At 40.4% G+C, this 20877-nt stretch overlaps 1 protein-coding gene across 1 annotated transcript; it reads left to right on the forward strand.

The window, feature by feature from the left end:
• Window positions 1–670: 670 nt before the first annotated feature.
• IL18RAP (interleukin 18 receptor accessory protein) lies at window positions 671–20140 on the forward strand. Its single transcript, XM_026103240.2, has 11 exons — window positions 671–772; window positions 5060–5200; window positions 6364–6634; window positions 6764–6938; window positions 8267–8441; window positions 10910–10978; window positions 11235–11355; window positions 13191–13345; window positions 14220–14357; window positions 18614–18784; window positions 19389–20140. Exons 2-11 carry the CDS (start codon window positions 5077–5079, stop codon window positions 19760–19762), a joined length of 1773 nt encoding a protein of 590 aa, XP_025959025.1. The 5' UTR covers window positions 671–772; window positions 5060–5076; the 3' UTR covers window positions 19763–20140.
• Window positions 20141–20877: the final 737 nt, after the last annotated feature.

A 20877-nucleotide genomic window follows, 5' to 3' on the forward strand; every position in this document is an offset into this window, starting at 1 on the left:
TCTACTAAAATGGGGAGAACCAGGATCTGAACTGAGAGCAGCGTGCTGTCTGATGCTTTTATATCGTTTGAATGAATGTGCACCCTATTTTTTATGGATTTCCTACCCATACAGCAAGCCTGGAAGAGTGGTTGGACCACGTGTGATTGTATATGCTGAAAGGCTTTGCATGGCTAGCAGGTCTGACAGGCAAGTCATGGATAGTTCATGTTCAGGGCTTTACTTTCCTGTTTCTGCCAAAGGTGCAGCAACAAGGCTTTACTGCGAGGTTGCGGATGGAAAGCAATAGTGCAACACAGCCCCCTTATGCTGCCAGTTTGCAGTAGGTGTTGAACGTAACTGAGGAGACTAAGGATGAAGAGACTTGCCTATCAGAGTGAATATTATTCTGTATTAGGCAGATATGTGGCTGTCTTGTAGATGTCAGATATTACATACTTTTTTTGAACCATTCAGTAGCAGCTTTGGGGCAAAGAAGAAAAAATCTTTTGCCCTTCCTGTTCTTAAATGAAGCAAACTAAGAAGTCCAATACATTTTTGGACAGAATGAAAAGATTTTAAAAAACAAAATGCTGTAATCTTTGACTGGGGGTAAACTTTTTTCCTCTGTTCTTTTTACAAGAAAATTACCCAGAAACTTTGAACCTAATGCAACTAAACTGAGAAAGGAAGGGATGATGAGGTAGAGGAAATTCCTGTAAAGGAAACAGACTCAACACAGTGCTCAGCCTGAACTAACCACAATTCTTATCATGCAGTATAGGATGTGCAGGTAAGATTTTCAGATAATATTTTTTTTAATTAGAGCTTTTAATTTCAACTTTTAGCCCTACCCTTATCTGCTTAACAGGTGAGTTGGTTTTATTTTCTTTGAATATGTGTTTTAAAGTATATTGTTTTCAATTGCTTAGGCAAAGAAAGCAGTAGCGTGTTATAGTAAACAGCTTCATTAGTCCATTTTGTTGCTTTATAGGTATGGTAGAGTTTTTTTTTTTTTCTCCTGTGTGATTGTTAATAATCTTCTTACTCTTAGATTCAGATTATGTTTGCCTTTCAACTGAGGTAAATCCAATACAACTCATAGAAATCTATAGCTCTGAGACTGAAGTGAGTCTCAGCAGAACCAGTATAGTAGGCTGTGGTATGCCACTCTCTGCTAGACTTCAAGGCTATCATGAAACTTGGTGTCACTCCCAAGAAATTGATTCTGATTTATTTTGTGCAGATTTTATGTAAATACTTGAAACAGGCTGTGAAGTAGGGATTTGTTGTTATCTTGTGAGAATCTTTTCAGAGCTGAAACATAAGCAAAGTAATACGGTTTTTATTCTTCTCTCTTACTTCATTTTACCACAGGAAATTATGATAAAACCACACTAATTTCCTTTGTATTTAAACTACTTTCCCATAATTACTTTCTCTCGATTACAGATTAATAATATGGGTATATACATGGCAGGGAAGGCAGGAGACAAATCTAACCTTCCTCTTGGTCATATGTTGCCCAGAGTTGAGTGCTTTCTTTGGCAGATACTGACTAAGTCAAAGTCTGTCACTAAGTTTGTCTTACCTTGAGTACACTTGCAGTGCAAATCAGCAGCTTAAGGCTGTCATGTTTCAAGTCCCCCTCTCCTTTGGTAATTACTGTCTGCTTCTGCTGAGAACTCCTCTCTTCCTGTCAGGCACAATTAAAAGATGACACTTCTCAAATGCTTTATTTCACATGTTATCATATTCTTAATCCCTTTAAAAATAAGAAGTTTCTGAGGATGTCTACTGAAAGTGTTACCAGGTAGCCAAAAAATTGGTTAGCAAAATGTAACAAAAAGTAATAGAGATTGCTAACCAAAGCTATTAAGCTCATTAGTTACCCCTCCCTTTACCACTTCCTCCCCATTCATGCTGACCCTTTGAACTTGAAGAGCAGGTTGTTAACGTGGCAGTAAACTGGAGAGCAGAGAGCTGCACTGATAATACGTTGGTGGCATTATCAGATACTTCGTGAGTGATCTCTCAATATAGTTTCCCTACATGTAGCCTACATGTCCCTGATTACAGTTAAACAAGCAGGTGGGGAGTAAGGGCACAGGGATGCATTGCCACATGATACAGAAGGATGAATGAGGTTCAAAATCTTTTCACAGCCTTCACAGATCTAAAGTAAAATTGTTCAGTTGTATTTGAAGAATCATCCTTAAAGAATCATCACATGCCTTAAAGAGTCATTCCCTTCTCTCAGCCCCAAATCTGTTAAATAAAGTGGTCAGGGTGGAAGATCAGTTGGCTTTCTTGCTGGGAGATACTTTGTAGAATATTGGCTTCGCATCCCACAGGATATGTCTGGTTTTGGCAGAACTCAAAGTTTTATGAACATGTTGATTCCTCTCCCACTGCTGAGTGCTGGATTTTGGATGACGTGTTTCTATCTTGACCCATGGTAGGTGGAAGCTTCAGAAAAAAGGGGGAAACATCTGAAAGCAGGCTAGCAGGAAAGAAGGGGTTTGATTTGATCTCCAGATATAGTGCAAGTAGAGGACATCTGTGTGGCATTTGGAACCCAGTGGCAGTGAAAGCATTGCAAAATGGCTCCAGACTTGTGAATTAAAATGGCCCTCTAAACTTGGAGTGAAGACCACATCCACACCCTCCGTTCTCTGATTAAATCAAATGTGTAGCTGGCTACTTCTGGAGACAAAGACAGCCCAGTATGATGTTAAGTTGTGGTTTCAGGAGAGCTGATCTAAAGAGCTAACTGCTACCTGGCTGCAGAAGTCCTGCTCCCTTCATTTGTCTCTCCTCTTCCACTCCCAGCTATAAATACTTCCACTGCTTATCTTGTGTCAGGTCGGGCACTCCTCAAGTAGTTTTCTGATGGCTTAGCAAGCTGAATTGAATTGGGTCACCAAAGAGCACCAGAGCTGTCACAGGCGAGGTGCTGGACCATTTGCCTGGGATCAAGGGACAGGGGAGCTGGGAGGACAGATGAGCAGATGAAACCTTCCCCTTTTGACAACAGTAATTCATTAGATAGCTCACTGACTCAAGAGACTGCAGCATTAAGTCAAACGCAGGGCCATTGGGCTCTGCTTGCTACTGGTACCGGTGTGCCTTTGCCACACTGGCTGATGGGTGACATAAATCAAAACACCATCCTTTATTTTAGGCACTATGAATACTGCCAGAGATGTAGCACTAATGTATGCCTTGTGAGATGTCCTTATGTTTGTCTTAAATCCAAATTCAAAAGAATTAGGATCCACTAATCAGTTTGCAGTGGGTAAGACAGTCTTCCTAAAGTTTAGGAGGGCCTTTGCTGAGTGCTGGTAGGAAACTCCTTCTCTTTATTCAGACTTACTCATTGGCTTGGAGCTTTGTGAGGATTTTGAAATTCGTGTGGGGAGATGATAATGGGCAGCAGCTAATTTTGAGGGGTAAGACAAACAAATAGCCTACTCTGCGTGACCTCTGAGTGTAAAAATAGATCATTCCATTCACTTGTGAGGAATAGAGACACACTGAACTGAATGGTGACTAAAGTGAATGGTGACTAAAGTGCTCCTTTCTCTGTAAAATAGCTACCTGAAAAAGTACAGAGTGGGTGTTCTCTTCACCTCTGTTGCTAGCTCAGTGTACGCTGGTGCTTTGTTGCTGCCTGTTGGTATGAGTTGTGTCTGATTTGCATGAGGTGTCAACTGATTAGGGACTAAACCTTGTCTGGCCTTTTCTTTTTTCCCTTGGGCTGACTCAGTGCCTCTTTGGCAGCTGTGCAAGTGCAGAGTCACTCTGTGGCCCAATGAGCAAAGAAAAAAGCTCCTTGAGGTCTTGGTTGCACAATGCGAACATTGGCAAAGCGTGTTGCATTTACTCACTGAATGGGGCAGCCCACAAATGTCAGTTGTAGGCATTGGATATGTTCTTACTAAATACCCAAATCAAGCCATGCCCATCCTGAATGCATGCTGGACAGCCTGCCTTTGCTCTAGCCTTGTAGCTGAGAAGGCTGCGGGACACTCAGCTCAAAACTTCTTAGCAGTGGAGGTAAAATACCTCATTCAGCACAGTTTAGGGTTTCACTCATGACAGTACACTGGACTGGTTGTTAGCGCCTGAAAGGGGGCTGTGACTTAGGGATCTACATGCAGCACGGACTGCTCCACTTGTCCCCTGGGGATCAGGGACTTCCCAGTCTTGGCTCACAGACCACACACCACAGAGCTGATACCTCAGGACGGTGTGGATGTTGCCCTTTTCAGCATGTTTCTACTAGGATCATTCAAGTAGTGCTGCGTTGTATTGTGGTACAGAGGTGAGACACATGCTGTTAAGTTGTGGAGGAGGGTTGTGTAGGTTGACCTGCTGACTCTAGCACAGATCGTAGGGTATGTCTGTGTTAGCCAGAATTACAGCCCAAGAGGAGTAGATCTGTTGGGTTAGCACCAAAGACCTGATGTCCACACTGTACATATTTTGGAGGGTTTTACTTCCAACTAGTTCTAGTCCAGCCCCATGGACTGAACACAGTTTGCAGCTGTAGCTCTGATTTGGTTTAATCTCAAAGGAATCTTGCTGCACACAGTAGGCCTACTGGACTTTAAGATACAACAGAGCCTGAAGGAAGAGCTCCAAGGATCTTGTTGCCAGTTATGCCTTCCTCAGTCTGCTGCTGATGGTTATCTCTAGCTAAAGGCTGATCCTGTTATCAGCTATTTTGCTACCTAGCTTAGAGGAAAGGTTTCTCTTACTTCAATAACAGCTGCTGAAAGACCTGCAATTCCGCTACAGATCTGGAGCTTTGCACTGCTGTAGATATCACTTGGAAATTCACCTGTGAGCAGCTCTACGCAAGATGTGTTTAAAGAGATTGTTGCATGTTCTTAGATGTCATCTGCGTGAAACAGTGTGAGCAGGAAAAGCATTGAAAATCCCATTTTTAAAACACACTGTATCTAGGAAATACTTTCTGCTGATGTTTATAGAGCTACATAATGAAATATACAATTACCTACCTCTATAATGTGGATTATTGTTTGCAACAAATGGCTGTTTTCCTATTTTACAGCAAGCAAGGTGATCAAGATGATTCTTAAAGAAAATGTCTCTGAATATCAACCAAAACTGATAAAGAAAATTATGCTTGCTTTTTGCTGGTTCTTAGCATTATTTGTTGGTGGGGCAGAAGTCAGAGAGATTAATTTGCCAGGTAAGAGACTGTTTTGGTGGGTTTTTGTGTTCATGATCCTTGCTAACAGCTGAGAAAAGTGGACCTACAGTTTGTGACGCCTTCACGATTTTTTTCTACACCTATTTGTGCCTGTGTCAGGCAAACAGCTGTATATAGTCTTTTTGCTGGCCTTTTTTAGTGTTGGTAATGCAGTTGACCATAAATATGATGTAAAATGCTGTCCCTCAATGGAAAGGAAAGGGCAAAAGTGAAGGAGAGTTTCTGAGAATCGAATGGAGAAAATGAATTGCTGCTGTGACTCCTTGAAGTCTCCAGCAGCTGGTCTAAGTGTGTGGGAAGAGGAAGAGAAAGGCAGGCTGAGACCAATATCAAAGTCTTCTGCCCAGACAATCTTTCTGGAGGAGCTTGATCGAGTTCAGTTTGCAGAGAGAAACTGAAACTGCCAGGAGTCTCCCAAGTGGGCAGGTGATGAACTGAAGAATTCATGCCCTCTCTTTTGCTGAAGTGAAATCCTGCCATCCTCCCACTTTCAGACTTTGAACCCACTTTGGGGTTATCGCATCCTGATTGGCCAAGGGGTTACGCAGTAAGGTCAGTCAGCTTTTAGAGAAACTGTGGTTAGGATGGGTGAGCACAGCTTTCAGAATCTGAAAAATTGTTTAATTTTTGTGGCAGTAGCTGTAATGTAAGAGGGGAAAGATTTGAAAGCAGTGAGAGGATGACGAAATGCTTCTCACTCTTAGCCTGAATAGGGAGTGGGACAGGTAGGCTCTGCTTCTTCAGATTTTTCGTATTTATGTCAGTCCCTTCTCCATTAATGTGAAGAGACCTGGGAGAGCTACATATGCTCTTCTTCAGAGATGAGGTTTAACAGGTTAACACCCATTTGAAAATCTTAGGTTCATTGAAAATCTTAAGTCATTTTCACATTAGGCTTTTGAAAAAGTCCTACAAACCTTTGAAAACCTTTGAAAACCTTTGAATAAGCCCTTGAGAACTTGGACCATTTCCATAGTTAAGGAAATCAACTTTGTATTAGGCCAACCTAACATCACATAACAAAATATTTGACATGAAGAAAGGTAAAATTGTATTTTTGCAGTATTCTTAATTTTTCTAAAAGCATGAATGCCATGTGTTTTTCTTAGGTGATTCTGATATTTTGTTGTCCTGCTTTTCAGGTTGTTCCCGTGTAAAACCTCAAATATGGTATCGTGCAATTAGTAATGAAGAGTTTGTTTTACAATGTGCTTTACCAGATAAAGAGGCTACCCACATTTTTAACAAGTCACTTCTAAAACAACATGAGGCAAAATGGTTCTGGCGTCAGAATGATAAAGAGCCACTGAAGGCTATTACTGAGAAAAGCTCTAACCCTCTTCGCAAAGGGAATGCACTCTGGTTTAAAATGATAGGGGTTAGTGCTTCTGGAATCTACATCTGTATGATACGGTATGTAGCAGGGCAAAATGCTTATATTTATATGCAAGAATTATTAATAATAAATAATAATAAATAATAATACTTTCTTGGTTTTGTCTGGTATGTTAAATATTTAACCTGTTTTTCTGCATCACACAGGGAAAAAATCCCATGCCTCAAAATGATTCTGGAGGTTCAAACAAAGAGTGAGGCAAACTGTTCAGATTATGGCACAAATACACTGTATCTTCTTGCTGGCAGAGGGGATTCAATAGTTTGCCCGGGGACAAAATGTTACAGCCCTATAAAAAAGCCAGATGTAAAATGGTACAAGGTAAGATTCACTGTCTTAAGCATTCAAGAAAGGTCAGTGCAGGCTTTAGGCCTAGTTCATGTTTAGGTGCCATAGGTCCCTGAACTTCTCTAACAGACGATGCAAACTGAGATTTACAACATAAAATTAGAATTTTGTATTGCTGTATATCAAGTCTGTAAGTAACAATTTTGAAGAAAGTGAAGGTTTTTTGTTTCACAGAAGTTGATATGATTTTGAATTTTTCTCATTCTTAAAAAAGACAATCCATGCATACAAAATCATTCTATGAAATAGAAGGCTAGAAATGCTTTCTCTTCAATTACTTGGAATAGGTTCTTTACAAAATTGGCACATGATTGAAGTTTAAATTTTCTTTTGACATTTTAAATTCTGAAAATATCAAATGTACCAAATGAGGAGCTTTGTTAGAAACAAAATTCTTTTAAAATTAAAGTTTCAAAGTGTTTTTTCCAAGACTCCCATTTTTAATGAAAAACTCTATCAGTAAAATGTACTTACTCACTCTTTTTCAAATGATCATTAAAATACTTGCTAGCTAAAATTTATCCTTTCCTCCACCTATAAGGATTGCACCATACCATATAAACCTGTATAATATTAGGAAATGAAAATGACTGAAAGTTCCTCAATTGTGCATTTTACTACATGGTATTATAACATTATTTATTCTATCAAGTGGAATCATTGTCTAGTTAAAGCTACTCTTCAGTTAATTTCAAAATTTAAATGAAGCATATCTCTACCTAGGTCTTGCTCTGAGGCCCACTGAATTTAAAGAGTGTCTTTCCATTTTGCATTAGTGGATTTTTTTCAGGAATTTGATTTAAAGAAAATTGTTCATAGCCCTAGAGATGAGCTTTTCAAAAAATAGTCAGCCTTCATCCTTTTGAAAGCAGTGACACTATTATCAAACCTCAGTCAATCTGAAAACATAATTTACTTCTTGGAAAAGAATGTGAAACTGGCTTCAAATCATTTATTTGCAAAATAAAAATACCCAATCCCTCATTAAATAAAGAAGTGATTCTTTTCTTTGCTCTTTGGTTCTAGAACTTTACATAAGGTTCATGGTTTCTCTCTGCAGATATGAATGTTAAAAATTGCTTTAAAAGACAGTGAGATTCTAATATTATAGAACCCAGTGGTTTAATATAACTAACAGATGTCCTCAGACTCCTAATAAACCTTTTTTTGGCTTCAGTGAGAAGAGTTTGGCTTAGCCCTACCATCATGACAGTCCCATTTGAATATCTTAAAAGATAATGTAATTAACATCAACAAAGAAAAGTGACATCTAATCCTTGATATTCTTTTCTTCTCATTAGGATGGACGTCAAGTAAAACTTCAAAAAGATAGACGAGGCCTAAAGCTTAATCATAATGAAATCTACTTGAATCCAGTCTATGACAAAGATGCTGGAATGTATGTGTGTGATTATACTCTATTTGACAACAATACTGAATGGACAATGCGAACCATAGTTACAGTAGAAGTCATTGGTGAGTAGTACGACAGTTCAGAATAAAGTATCTTAAGTGAAAAGATGTTTTCTCTCGTTTTTCCTACACTATTTCTCTCTTTTGTTCAGGCTCTTCTGTGAAAGTGGCATACTTTCCTCTTTGGATTCTTTTCTTATCTTTGGGGCTATTCACGTAGTCTTTACAATCCCTTTACACTTTGGCTAACATTTAGTCTTATAATCTGTAACTCATATCAAAATAAATTAGAAATCTTCAGCTGGCCCATAAACTGGATGAGCTAAACTTTCATTAAAATCCTGATCCAAGGATTCTGAGGACATCTCTGGGCATGGACTAGAATCTTAAATGTTCAATAAAAATATATAACATACAGTGCCATAATTTTCAAGATCTGATTTTGCCGTGGATTTACTGTCATTTCTAACAGTGGGGATTACATCTACAAAAGGATTTAAATCTCTAGATCTGGGAGCTGAATTCATGAAACCCCACTAGGTGCCTATGTTCTCCATCTATTTTATATGGAGTTTTAGTGCTTTATGAGGATATTCACATATTAGGAGGGGGTAACAGTAAGCCTGAATGGGGGGAAATGCAGAAAAGAGCAGTCCATCTTAATGCTACCTGTGTCCCAGAAGTAGAGGTTTGTGTGAAAGTGGGAGTTACAAAATCCCCTTCTGCAGTTAGATGCCAAGTTGTTTCTTGTGGCATGGAGGAGAACTTCGCCTTTTCACTTGACAATGATGATGGTGGTGGTTGATGAAGGTGATGTTGGTGGGCCCATCTTCCATGTAACATTTTCATGGCAGAGAACTTGCAGGAGACCTGAGAGCAACATAACTAACAAGCAAGACACTTCTTGTTGCATGCTGTTTTGGGGAAAGTATTACCGTGTGCATGACATACTATTTTAGGCCTTTTCTGCATTACTAAATAAAATTGGCCACAGCCCAGTGGCCCCATGATATGGCATGGCCCTATTTTCTCCTCCAAAACATGGTGACCTTTTCTGTAGTGATTACTGGCCTCTGCTCCTCTTCAGGTCAAGCAGGAAATTGTTTGGCAGAGTGTTATTTGATATGCACCAAAACTGTGGAAGGGAACATGCTAGCAATTACGTACCATGAATGAAAGAGCCTGTATTTAGTTTGCTAGAAGAGAGATGTGGTTACGCTCTTCTCCAGATATCGGTGATTGACTGCTGTAAGACACTTATTAGATGCTCCTATCACTCCAATCAATCACAGGCATCCAGAGAAAGGCATAGCTACAACTGTTCTATGTCCTGAGGTAGAAGCACTTTTGATCTGAGCCAGTGCAGCTGTTCCTCTTTAACAACAGCACAGGACTTATTCCCAGCCTTCTGGAAAGTGGGCTGCTCTGTGAAAAGGAGAAGCTTTATGGAGTGAAAGAAAGGTATCAATTGATGCAAACTGGTTCTATGATCTGATGGTGAGAGCGCTCACTGAAGTAGCTGGTCCATGCTCTGAAATGTTTAATGCATTTTATACTAAAAAACAATCATGGGAAGAAGGACAGGACCTCGAAACCGCATTCCACCACCCTTTCAGAACTCCTGTGCTTGGTTACAATGGCAGGTGCTAGCTCACTCTTGTCTCTAGCTGTATTTCTACAGTGTTTTCCAAGCAGGCATGAAGTTGCTCTGCTTTTATTCTGATCTGACCAAAACTGAGCTAATACACTGTGCCTCTCAGTTCCTGTCCCTCAGTTCACAGCATGGTTGAAAAGACACCTGAAAAGTGCCATGTACCTATGTACTCTCTGAATTTTGCATACTTTTCTGTGTTGTGGCTTGGCTTTAAAAAAGAAAAGCAGTGTGGCACCATTTACCGCAGTATAGGACTTTCCCAGAATATTGGAGCTGTGGGATTTAGCCCCTTCAGGCTGGTTTCCCCGCAGCATGGGTAACTGCTTAGATCACAAGCCATATTGTAAAAACATTGTACAAACTGTGGGTGCCATTATCTGTGACTTTGGTAGCCCTTCATTGGAAAAAGCATGGTTATTTTAATGCAAGTCCTGTGCTGTGTATTTAAAATGTAGATGAGGGTTGGTATGCTGTATGTATGTTTACTGGGCACAGAACTGGGCAGGGCAGGGAATTGGTATGGCAGTTGGATCCTTCAGGGCTTTTTGCATTGGGATACCTTATCTGTGAATCCTAAATAACTGTAAGGGCAGGATAGATGTTAAGCTGCTCAGCTCAGCTAAGATGACAGAGCCTCGGAGTAATTGCAATAGCAGGTCTTTAAGTTACTCAGCCTGCTCCGACTAAGTTACTCAGCTACTAAGTTTTGTAGTAAAAACTCACATGTCTGTGGACTCTCAGACATCTCTGTAACAGCTGTAAATCATCCTCTTGGACTTAGCTGTCTAAATTCCACCTGACATTTGAAAAAAAAAATTGTCAGATATTTTCTCTAGTCTTATGTTTTGATCATTAATATTATTACTGTCAATTGCAGCAAAAAACACTATCCATCCACCAAGCTTCTTGTATCCCAGTGGTGTGATGATCCTTGAAGCAGAGCTTGGTAAGTTTTGGTTCCTTATCTGAAAGCAAAAGAAAAGGGGTATTGTTAGGTCATGATAGATCTCAATAGATTTTGATAAAACAAACCAGCCTTGCTCTCCTGGAATATGAGAATTTTATATAAAATGTAGTGTTTTCTTGGTGTATATCTTAGTGCGTATTAAAGGTAGCATCATATACTATTCAGATCCCAGGCTATTGAAGGAGAAAATATTCTAATGACCTCTGTACATGGTTTTTCTGTTAATTTGTTCCAGGAAAGCCACTTGAATTGAAATGCATTGTACAGTTTGGGTTTGAAAGAGTTTCTCTGCAAAGGGTAACATGGAAAAGAGAAAACGAAGAAAATATAAACAAGAAATTGAAACAGGAAACAAGGTAAAGAACAAACCTAGTAGTGTGATTACACTGTCAGCATTTGTAAAAATCCTTCCACCATAGCTTTACTTAATATGACATTTCAGTGAAAGAAACTCAGAAGGCTCTAACCACACACACTGTTAACATTCAACATGTTAATGTGTAAGTCCCTGGGCATGTGAGAGGTGCATACTCTTTACATACAGAAGAATATCTTAAAAGTACAATATGGCCATAAAGTCAAGAACTTGAATTTACTTTGTAACCTGAACTCTTCCACCTAAAGCTCTAGCTCACAGGCCATCAGTATGGATGGTGCTTGGCTCCCTGTGCCTGGATCAGCTGTTTCCACATGCTCCCTTTGTCCCTCCTCATGAGCAATTCACACCAGCTGTCTTAGAAACCTGTCTGTGAGTGGGGAGTAAAGCAGATCCAATAAAACAGTACTATGGACGAGTTCTCTGGGACATGGAAACAAGTTTGGGTGTCTCAGAAGTTGAGGTGTTTTTACTGAGCTGTGTGTGTTTATTCAGGCTATTGAGTCAGTCTGAGGACTTACAGCACTGAATTTTAGGACCCTTCAAGAAGTCTTCCCTGCCAGGAATTAACCAGACCCCTCAGAGAAGTGACATGTGGGGGAAAGGTTTCCTGTGACTTTGGGACAACCCAAATTGTCACCATGTCTCCTTTTTGTTTCTGTAGTTCCCTGTCTCAATCACTTACACAGTGTCCAACTTGGGCAAGAAATGTGGTGGAGGCAATACAGACAAGTGCGTCTACACTACACAGCTCTGAGCCATCTTTATGGAAAGCTCTTTCTATATGTTGGGGAAAGCAGAAGCCCTGCTGTCACTCCTAAAATGAAGTTCTTCATAGAAGCCCTGAGTGGGGGGATGGGGGGAGATGATCTCACACACACACACACACACACACACACACACACACGTTAGTTTCAAAGCTCAGTAATGAACTTCTGGATTTTCCTAACTTTTGAATGCTTAGCTTTGTAATGTTCTTTTTACCAAGCTTTTAGCTTTGTAGGTGTGTATACTTTCTGTTTGTTTATTCTTTCAACACCTACAGGAACCTAACACCCCCCAAAAGTCTTTAGGATATGTTGAATCCTTAGATTTACTGCCTGTGCCCATACCTGCACCTCTTGCCCTACTAGAGTAACAAAGGGCTGTCACTGCCCTGTACTGGCCTGCAGTAGCATGACATGAGGCATGTTCAGGACCACCCAGAGACACCTGTACTTTGGCTTTCAAAGAGGAGTGTTGAGACTCGGAAATCCTGGCTGTTCTCTGGTGACAGATCTGTTGCCCACTATCTGTCCCCAATCCCAGAGTGACTCCTCTGTTCCATCTCCATCTTCTAAACTTCAAATCACTTACTTCTGTCTTATTCTGTTTGCCTATCCTGTCCTCAGGCTTTTTATCCCTATGAAAGAGACTGCGCTTTCACAGTCTCCTTGTCCAGCTCGTCCTCTCTTAGGGCTCCTTTTCAAAGTTTCATTCCCATGCATTTCCTCTGGGGGAATTTTTTAAATCTTAGAAAAACACAAATAGTCTTAAAGAAGTCAAAGGTGCCTATATAATTAAAGCTAGGCAAGTGCTTAAATATTTTACTGAGTTGATGAATTAAGAATCAACCTTTTAGTCTGTTGACCTTTGATGTTAATATTTTCTTATGATGTAAAGACCAATGGAAGTTCCAGATCAGAATATTGCATCTATGTTAAAACGTCAAGCTGAATGTTAAAAAGTTCCTAACTTTCTTTGTATATAAGACATAAGCAGACTGTGTGAATAAACAGCAGAGGTATATTGCAAATATATATTTTTTCTCTTTAGTGTTCTTTCAAGTAGTTTAAAGGGCCGCATACTTGGTCATGTTGCTAAACTGAAAGAAGTTACCGAGAGGGACCTCAGAAGCAACTTCATGTGTTTTGCTCAGAATGCTGTGGGGAACGCTACAGCCGTGATCAAGCTAAAAAGGAAACAAAGAGGTAAAACTAGATAGAGGGTTATTTGGCTTTAAAGGCACATTTTGTTTTACTCACTGTTACAGATTCATTCCCCATTGACATGGTCATTTGCTTTTCAGTCAGCTGCAGAAGTTTCCTGAAGCTGGATGGGGCAAGTTTGATTTGTCAGATGTCTAGAAAGACACATCCTTTTGGTGACTGCTTAGATGGCCTGAGTATCTGGGAGGCCGCTGCTGGCAAGTGGCCCAAGTGGAAGCTAGAGAATAAGCAGGAAGAGGAGAGAGGTGGATCTACTAAACTGAAGCAGGGTGATTGCTGAAAACAGTATATTCCTTGATTTTTATAGGACATTTCTGTTTGTTTCTCCAGTTCTTAGCATGCATGTTTCTGAGAAGCTACCATGACTGATATGCGTATGCAGCCTTTCAGGCATGCATATGGCAGCCTTTCAGGCAAAGACCAAAAACCGAATTAGTGTGGAAATTAAATTGCTCTGTCACTTCTAACCATAGTTCATAGTGGAGATTCATCAGTGGGGTAGAGCAGGAAGTCTCCAGCTGGGTACTGTGTGTGGTAGTAAATTGATGCGTCTTTTTCATCTCAAGCTTTAAGACCTGTTGAGTGTACCATAGACGATTTTCTCTGAGCCTTCCATCACATATTGGCTTTTCACACTATCAAGCAGATGCCATTCAAACATGATCCTTGGTGGTAGACTGGGACACTATGTTGATATTTGCAACTAAATGAATTCCAGACTTCCCTAAAGTTTGCCAGTGGAGCAAGAATGAAGATAGTGAGTGGGCTTATCCCCATTTCCAGACTGAGCATTTCATCTAAGTGTTAACATTGTTTTGGAAACTCTGAGTTATAATAGACCCTTTTCTTTCCACAGTGTTTTTCTTATATGTACTATGCAGTGCCATTTCAACTCTATTTGCATTTCTTGTGTGCGTTGCCTTTGTTTACCAGCACTGGATTGAAATAGTGCTGATATACCGAAGTTACCTGGTCCAGAATGAAACTGCAGAAGGTAAGAAACATGGTATAATATTACTTTTCTCCAGTTTTCTTATTGCCTTTTGCCTTGTGCGTTAATCCAGTGTATATTAACTGCCTCATTTAATGCTCTTAGTAACCCTGCTCTCTTTGAGCTGATACAAAGGCCATTAAAGCTAGCAAGATATTCAGCGGATTCAGATGGCAAAAACACCAGACAGCATGAAGGAAATATCTAAACACCAACTGAAATGTCACAGCCATTTATAAGATCCCTAATTTACCCACCGAAGTTTAGAGTAGGGTGTTGAATTGTGCCAGTCCCTTTATAGAGAACAACAAAGAATTGCCAGCATTTTAACTGCATTCTCACAAAAATAAAACCTGAAGACTAGAATCAAATGTCCTTGCAGAACCAAGTGAAGTACAAAATATAATGCATTTTTCAATTTAAGCCAAATAATTTCTCAGAAGAATAAGCAAAGATGAAAAATAAGATGACATAGGGTATCACCTGAGAAGGGTACTTTTGGGCAATGTTCATATTTCCCTTCTGAAAATTATGTTGACCATCTTGATATTTACAGCAAAGTGATCACCTTCTGTTCTGGTATTTCCTGTCTCTGAGGTAGTGTTGCCCATCACATCAGCTAAAATGGGCCTCCGAGGTAGCAATCAGTGTAAAAATATATCAGAAATGACAGTGCCTACTTCAGAAAACTTATTATCTAATTTTCTTATATGGGTGTAAAGAAATCTGATATTATGTGCCTTAGGAAAATTTTCTAAAAATTCTTGAGTCTTGATGCAGCATGAGATGTATGTCTCTGTGTCTGCATTTGTGTTTCCATACGTATACTTCATTTATGTGCAAGTGTGAAATAACTGTATCTGTATATCTACAAATATATACGCAGTGAGACAATTAACTGCCCATTTGGAAAGTATTTTTATGAGCCTCATGGCAGCTGGCAAAACTGTTTTGGGAAATCACTCAAAATTTCCCCTCTGTTTGGTAGCAAATTGATGTAAGAACATCTGGAAAGTCCCCTTAGAGCTTGCCCCTGTATGTCAGTAGGACAGAGACAGACCTGCAAGATTTGTGCATTGAAGTTTAAGACACTATTGGGTCCCTCGCAGCTAACTGCATCTCATGCATGTTCCTGCAGCTAGAAGTGCCAGCCTCTGTCCCGCTCCCTGACCCTCGTGTACCACATGCACTTGTCGCCATTTGCAGCGTGGGCTCATGGAGCAGCCAGGACAGCTGTGTCTATGTAGCAAGTTATCTGCTTGAAGGTTATTCACCAAAAGATGTGTTCCTCAGAGCAGGACTATGTCCCTCTCACCTCATGTGGATGTGTGTCAAATCACGTGATACATGAGAGACCTGGAACAGCTTGATCACAGAGCAATTAAGCAGTAGTTATAATTTGTTATTTGCTGTTTCTTCCTTTCCATCTTTTCTTCTCTCCCATCCCTCTTAGCATGGAATCAGAAAATTACAGAGCCATATAGTTTGGAAGGGACATCTGGGAATCATCTGATCCAACACACTGCTCAAAGCAGAGCCAACCTAAACAGGGTTGCTCATGAACTCTTTTAGTCAAGTTTTGCATATCTCCAATGATAAAGAATTCCAAACCTCTCTAGAAAACCTGCTCCAGTGTTTGACCACCCTCACAGTGAACACTTTTTCATTAGTATCTAGTGAGAATTTCTCTTGTAACTTGTGTCTGTTGCCTATTCTCCTCTCACTGTGCACCTCTGAGAAGAGTCTATCTCCATCTTCTCTGTTCCCTTCCATTAGGTAGTTGAAGACAGCAGTAAGGTTATGCTTTATCTGATGCCTCTCTCCCTTAGCCAGTTCTGATATGCCTGCTAACAATCTTGCTTTCTCCCACAAAGTGAAAGAAACAATGCAAAATCTGTATCTCTAACATTTATAGATGACTGATGCATTCACTTTGCTTGATCCAGATAATCCTCCTTGCCAACCCTTTGTCTATCTTATCTGTTTGTTTCAAAGGTTCCTCAGGGTGGAACTGTCCTCCTGTACAATTCTGGAAACAAAATCCCAGTGACGCTTACTGTATATATATTTTTGGCATGCTATTGTAACAATAGTGTTATAAAGGAAAGTAGTGATATGTTTAGTAGTGGTGGTTGTCTAATAAGACTGCAGTGACCTCTGTGGGTGAAACGAGGAACATCAAGCTTGTAGTGCAAAGGATTTACTGACATTTAAAAACTTTATTTTAAAGGAGCTTCAATTCAGGGTGCAGTTGGACAGTACAGCTAAATCAATCTAATGACCCTCTGCCCCATCTCTAACTCCGACACCAGTCCAGGGTGCCTACTGTTGGTGATTCACTCCTGTGGGCCTGCAGTGGCTCAACTTGGTGGAAAAAGTACTCAGCAAGAAAATGAGTAGCTAGCAAGATGAATCAGCTTCCTCTGTTATCACAAGAGCTACAAAAACAGAGCAAGGAAGTGGTCGAAGTGTGTGCCTGGGACCACAGGGGAGGAGCAGAGAGTTGACTTGCATTATCTAATCACATCCTCAGCCTCCAAACTGAGTTTGCACACCTAGATTTTATTCTGTTGACATACTTTCTGCTACATGGTAGTTCTGGGTGTAGTTGTTCAACCCCAGGTCATGCGTGCAATTAGTTTTCCCTTTGTATTCCCCATGCTTCCTGGAATCCATATTGGCTCTCCTAGATCCCGTGGGAATCTGATAGCTCTGACTCAGGTTTGTGATCCTAAGCTTACATCTTGGTGTAGAAATTACAAATTTAACACTGAGGCACAAGCTGATATTCAACTCACCATCACTTAGGTGTCTGTGCTGGAGATGTCTACATGTTAGGTAGGTGTATCAGTTCCCATTCTGTGGAGACCTAGTCAATACAGTGAAATTTAGAGAGCTTTTCAGCTTACCCTGCAGTAGAACCCTGCAGTAGGACCCTATGCTGACCATCTGAATTGCTCTCTGGTTTCTACTGACTGTGCTGACTTATGGAACAATTCCACTGATCAACTGTAGGTATCTGATGTTGTCTGGGTTGCCTGAGGGTGTCCTGCTATTCCCATATAGGGTTTCTGATAGTTCCTGTGTCATGCTTGGCAGCCCATCAACCTTAGGGTGTCTCAGATGCACTAGGCACCTACATATGGGTAAGAGGACTGAGTCTAGTGTGTCTTTTTGTGTTGTCTCCAGCAATTCCATGTTTTCCTTCCTCCTCCCTCAAATGTGGTTCAAATTTTATTTAGCAAATAAGTAAAGTTTTCTTTTGACTTGTAGTTGAGAATGAGCCTAACCCAGGATAGCAGAACGAGAGTGTTTCAAAGCTGAGAAAAAAGATAAATGTATTGGCATCTGCACCTAGCAGACGTCTTCCTGTAATGGGTGTCGCCTTCTGATGCGACACTCTCCCGTTCGCCTGAGACGGCACGGAGGCTCCCCCAGCCTCCGGGCCAATGAGCACTGACACCAATATGAGGATGCTGCAAATGGCCTTTATTGTACGCATGTATTTGCTTATATACCTACAAGCATACTGCTATCTCTACGTCATATCCTTCCTCTTCCTTCCTCTTTCCGTGCCATCGCGAGATCTTCCGATCGCCGTTCCCTACAAATGGGACTGAATCAAAATTCTGGAACTGATCAGCACTCAGTTTCTGAGCTGATTTTGGATCAGATCTAAGCTTTGCTACTTACACCAGTCTCTCTGATTGGAAACACAACAGTATATAAAAATAGCACACATCTTTTATAAGCAGGTGATATACAAGAGCATTGGTCCTTCCCCCTTTTGTAATAAAATTAAGTGTATTTCCAAAGTAGGTTGTGCACTGATGAGTATTTTTGGAATCAGTGTCTGTGTGAATGAGAGAAAAGATTGGGAATCATTAACTACACCACTGAATTTGGATGGAAGGGGCCAGACCTTCCACTAGTGAAAACTGGCACCTATTTGTGAAAATGCAGAAGAATGCTGAACTAAAACTACCTTGCATTATGTATAGTCATCTGCACCATCTCCATTCACGTTGGTAGTATATGTCTACAAAAATTTCAAGACGGGAGAGTAAGAGGTAGCCTTGGGTAACTAAATGGCTATACTTCATGAACAGGTGATAATTTTCAATTAGTCTGTTGCACTGCATTAAATATAACACAAATGTACAAGATATAAATGGAAAATAATAATTAACAAGGAAGCCAAAAGCTTCAGATGTATTTGTCAAGGTATACAGTGTTACTTATTTACTTATTTATTTTAGATGGCAAAGAGTTTGATGCATTTGTGTCCTATGCAAAACTAGACTCTTCTGAAAGTGAGTCTGCTTTAATTAGTGAAGAAAAATTTGCCCTGGAGCTCCTCCCAGACATACTGGAAAATAAATATGGATACAAGTTGTGCCTTCTTGAAAGAGATATTCTTCCAGGAGGAGGTAAGGTCCCCATGGATGGTAAAAAAACTTCAATGCTCTTTAAAAGTGTTTTTCACTCTCCAGAAAACATTATGCAGTAGATCTGCAAATGGTGTGTTTTGGCAGAATTGTTATCATGTTATGATTTTTATATCTGGCCTCTACACTTGGGGCACATGTACATTTCAGCATGTTCCCTGAGGAGATGCGAGGGTGAGACAAAGCTTCTTGTCTGATAAATTCTTTGCAGACAGACTCCAAGAAAGACCCCCAAATACATCAGTAGTTACTTTCTGACTGACTTCAGTCAGTGCTCCCTGCAGTAATTAAAAAGCCCTTGGTACCTTTCACTGGGATAGATGAAGACTTATCCAAGTGTCCCTTGAGACCCTGTTTGAGTAGTGACTTCCTAAGCGCATTGTGGTTTGAGCTGTGTCCTTCACCTCTTGTGCAGCAAGTTGTGGTCTCCAGGCTGCGTAAGAGTGGCAGTGGTATCTCTGACAGCAAATGCAGTAGGGATTATGTGATTGCTCTACATCCATATTTCAGGTTTTTAGCTGTTGTTAAAGGAACTGGTTTGATAAACAGTCCAACGTCCAAGTAACGATGACTACTTCTTTTCCAGCATACACAGATGAAGTCGTAACAGCTATTAGACAAAGTAGGCGAGCAATAATTATTTTGAGCCCTGCCTATGTCAGTGGACCAAGCATCTTTGAACTGCAGGCAGCAGTAAACTGTGCGTTAGAAGACAAGAAAATCAAGCTGCTTTTAGTAAAATTCCAGGCTTTCCAAGAGCCAGAGACTTTACCTCCAGTAGTGAAGAAGGCCCTACGGATTTTACCAGTCATTACCTGGAAGTCTTCTATTTCTGCTGCTCCGAACAAAAAGTTCTGGAAATATATGCGATATCACATGCCAGTGAAAACTACTAAGATGTTGGGAAATTACAGCCTAAAGGGCTTTTTTCAAAGGTTACTTAGCCTGGTTTATCAATAACAGAAATCTCACAGAGAGATGACAGCAGACTCAGGAATGGTGACATGTTTGTAAAAGACCTTTCTTGCATCAGGTGACCAGTAAGGACTGTCACTTCGGTCAGCAATAGCTTTCTCCAGGTTAGTGAGATGAACTGCAATGTGACAGTGCTACAGCCCACAGTAAAACTAAGTGGCACTGCACAACAACTGTGAATGTGAGTTCTATTTCATAAATTATTATTTTGTCAGTATTGTTATTATTATTATATTTATTATCTTATTTTGCTGTGATGTTGATATATGTGAAAGTTTTGCTCTTTGTACTGTATTTCTGCTGGAAGATCTATTTTTATATTTTTTTCTGGAAAAAGATTAATAAAGGGAACTGTAGAGGAAACTTGCAGTTTAATTTTCCTATACAGTCCAGTGGGACAAATCTAAACTCTAAAAATGAGTTAGTCCCTCCTGTGGAAGAACCAAGGAGGAAAGCTCTGGGAAGCTGTCACAAGTAGGTGTGCTGAAGTGGTTGAGAGCAGGAGACAAGAAGGAATGCTGTTGGGGCTGATTCTCCCACCTCCACCACTCCTGCAGAAGGAGAAGCCTTGTGAAACATTTCACTCTCAGACATCTCCACACTGTTGTCGCTATGTGGTGCTGGTCACTCACAGGTCCCACTGACGCTGCTGGTGCATTGGGTGCATCACAGATGTAAATCAAAGTCCTGGTTGCCACAGCTAGTAAGCTGACTTTATCCTTCTAGAGACTCTGAAGTGCTCGCCCTTTCCCTTGCAGTCCTCTGGGTGCTAATTCTCCAAGGTTCAAATCATGCAATTCGCTTACCTTTAATGCAGCTTGTAGCCTGTGTGTGTATTGCTGCCATGGAGTGAAATGCAATGGTCTGTGTTAAGAAGAAAGTCTGACTATGAGAACCATAGCTCTGGTGTTTGGCAGGCTTCCTTTGGCCCTCAGGTGAACAAATCCCTGTTATAATGCTAACTGAATAGCTGGTCAGCCTGATTCTGCATTGGAAAGGGACTTTGAGAAATACTGCTGTTAACAGGACCATATAATGTATACTGATAAAAAGGAACAACTCCTTCATAAGCAGGCTGAACCTTTCCTATCTTGTTTTGT

Source organism: Dromaius novaehollandiae, chromosome 1, assembly GCF_036370855.1.
Source record: "Dromaius novaehollandiae isolate bDroNov1 chromosome 1, bDroNov1.hap1, whole genome shotgun sequence".
Lineage (NCBI taxonomy): Eukaryota > Metazoa > Chordata > Aves > Casuariiformes > Dromaiidae > Dromaius > Dromaius novaehollandiae.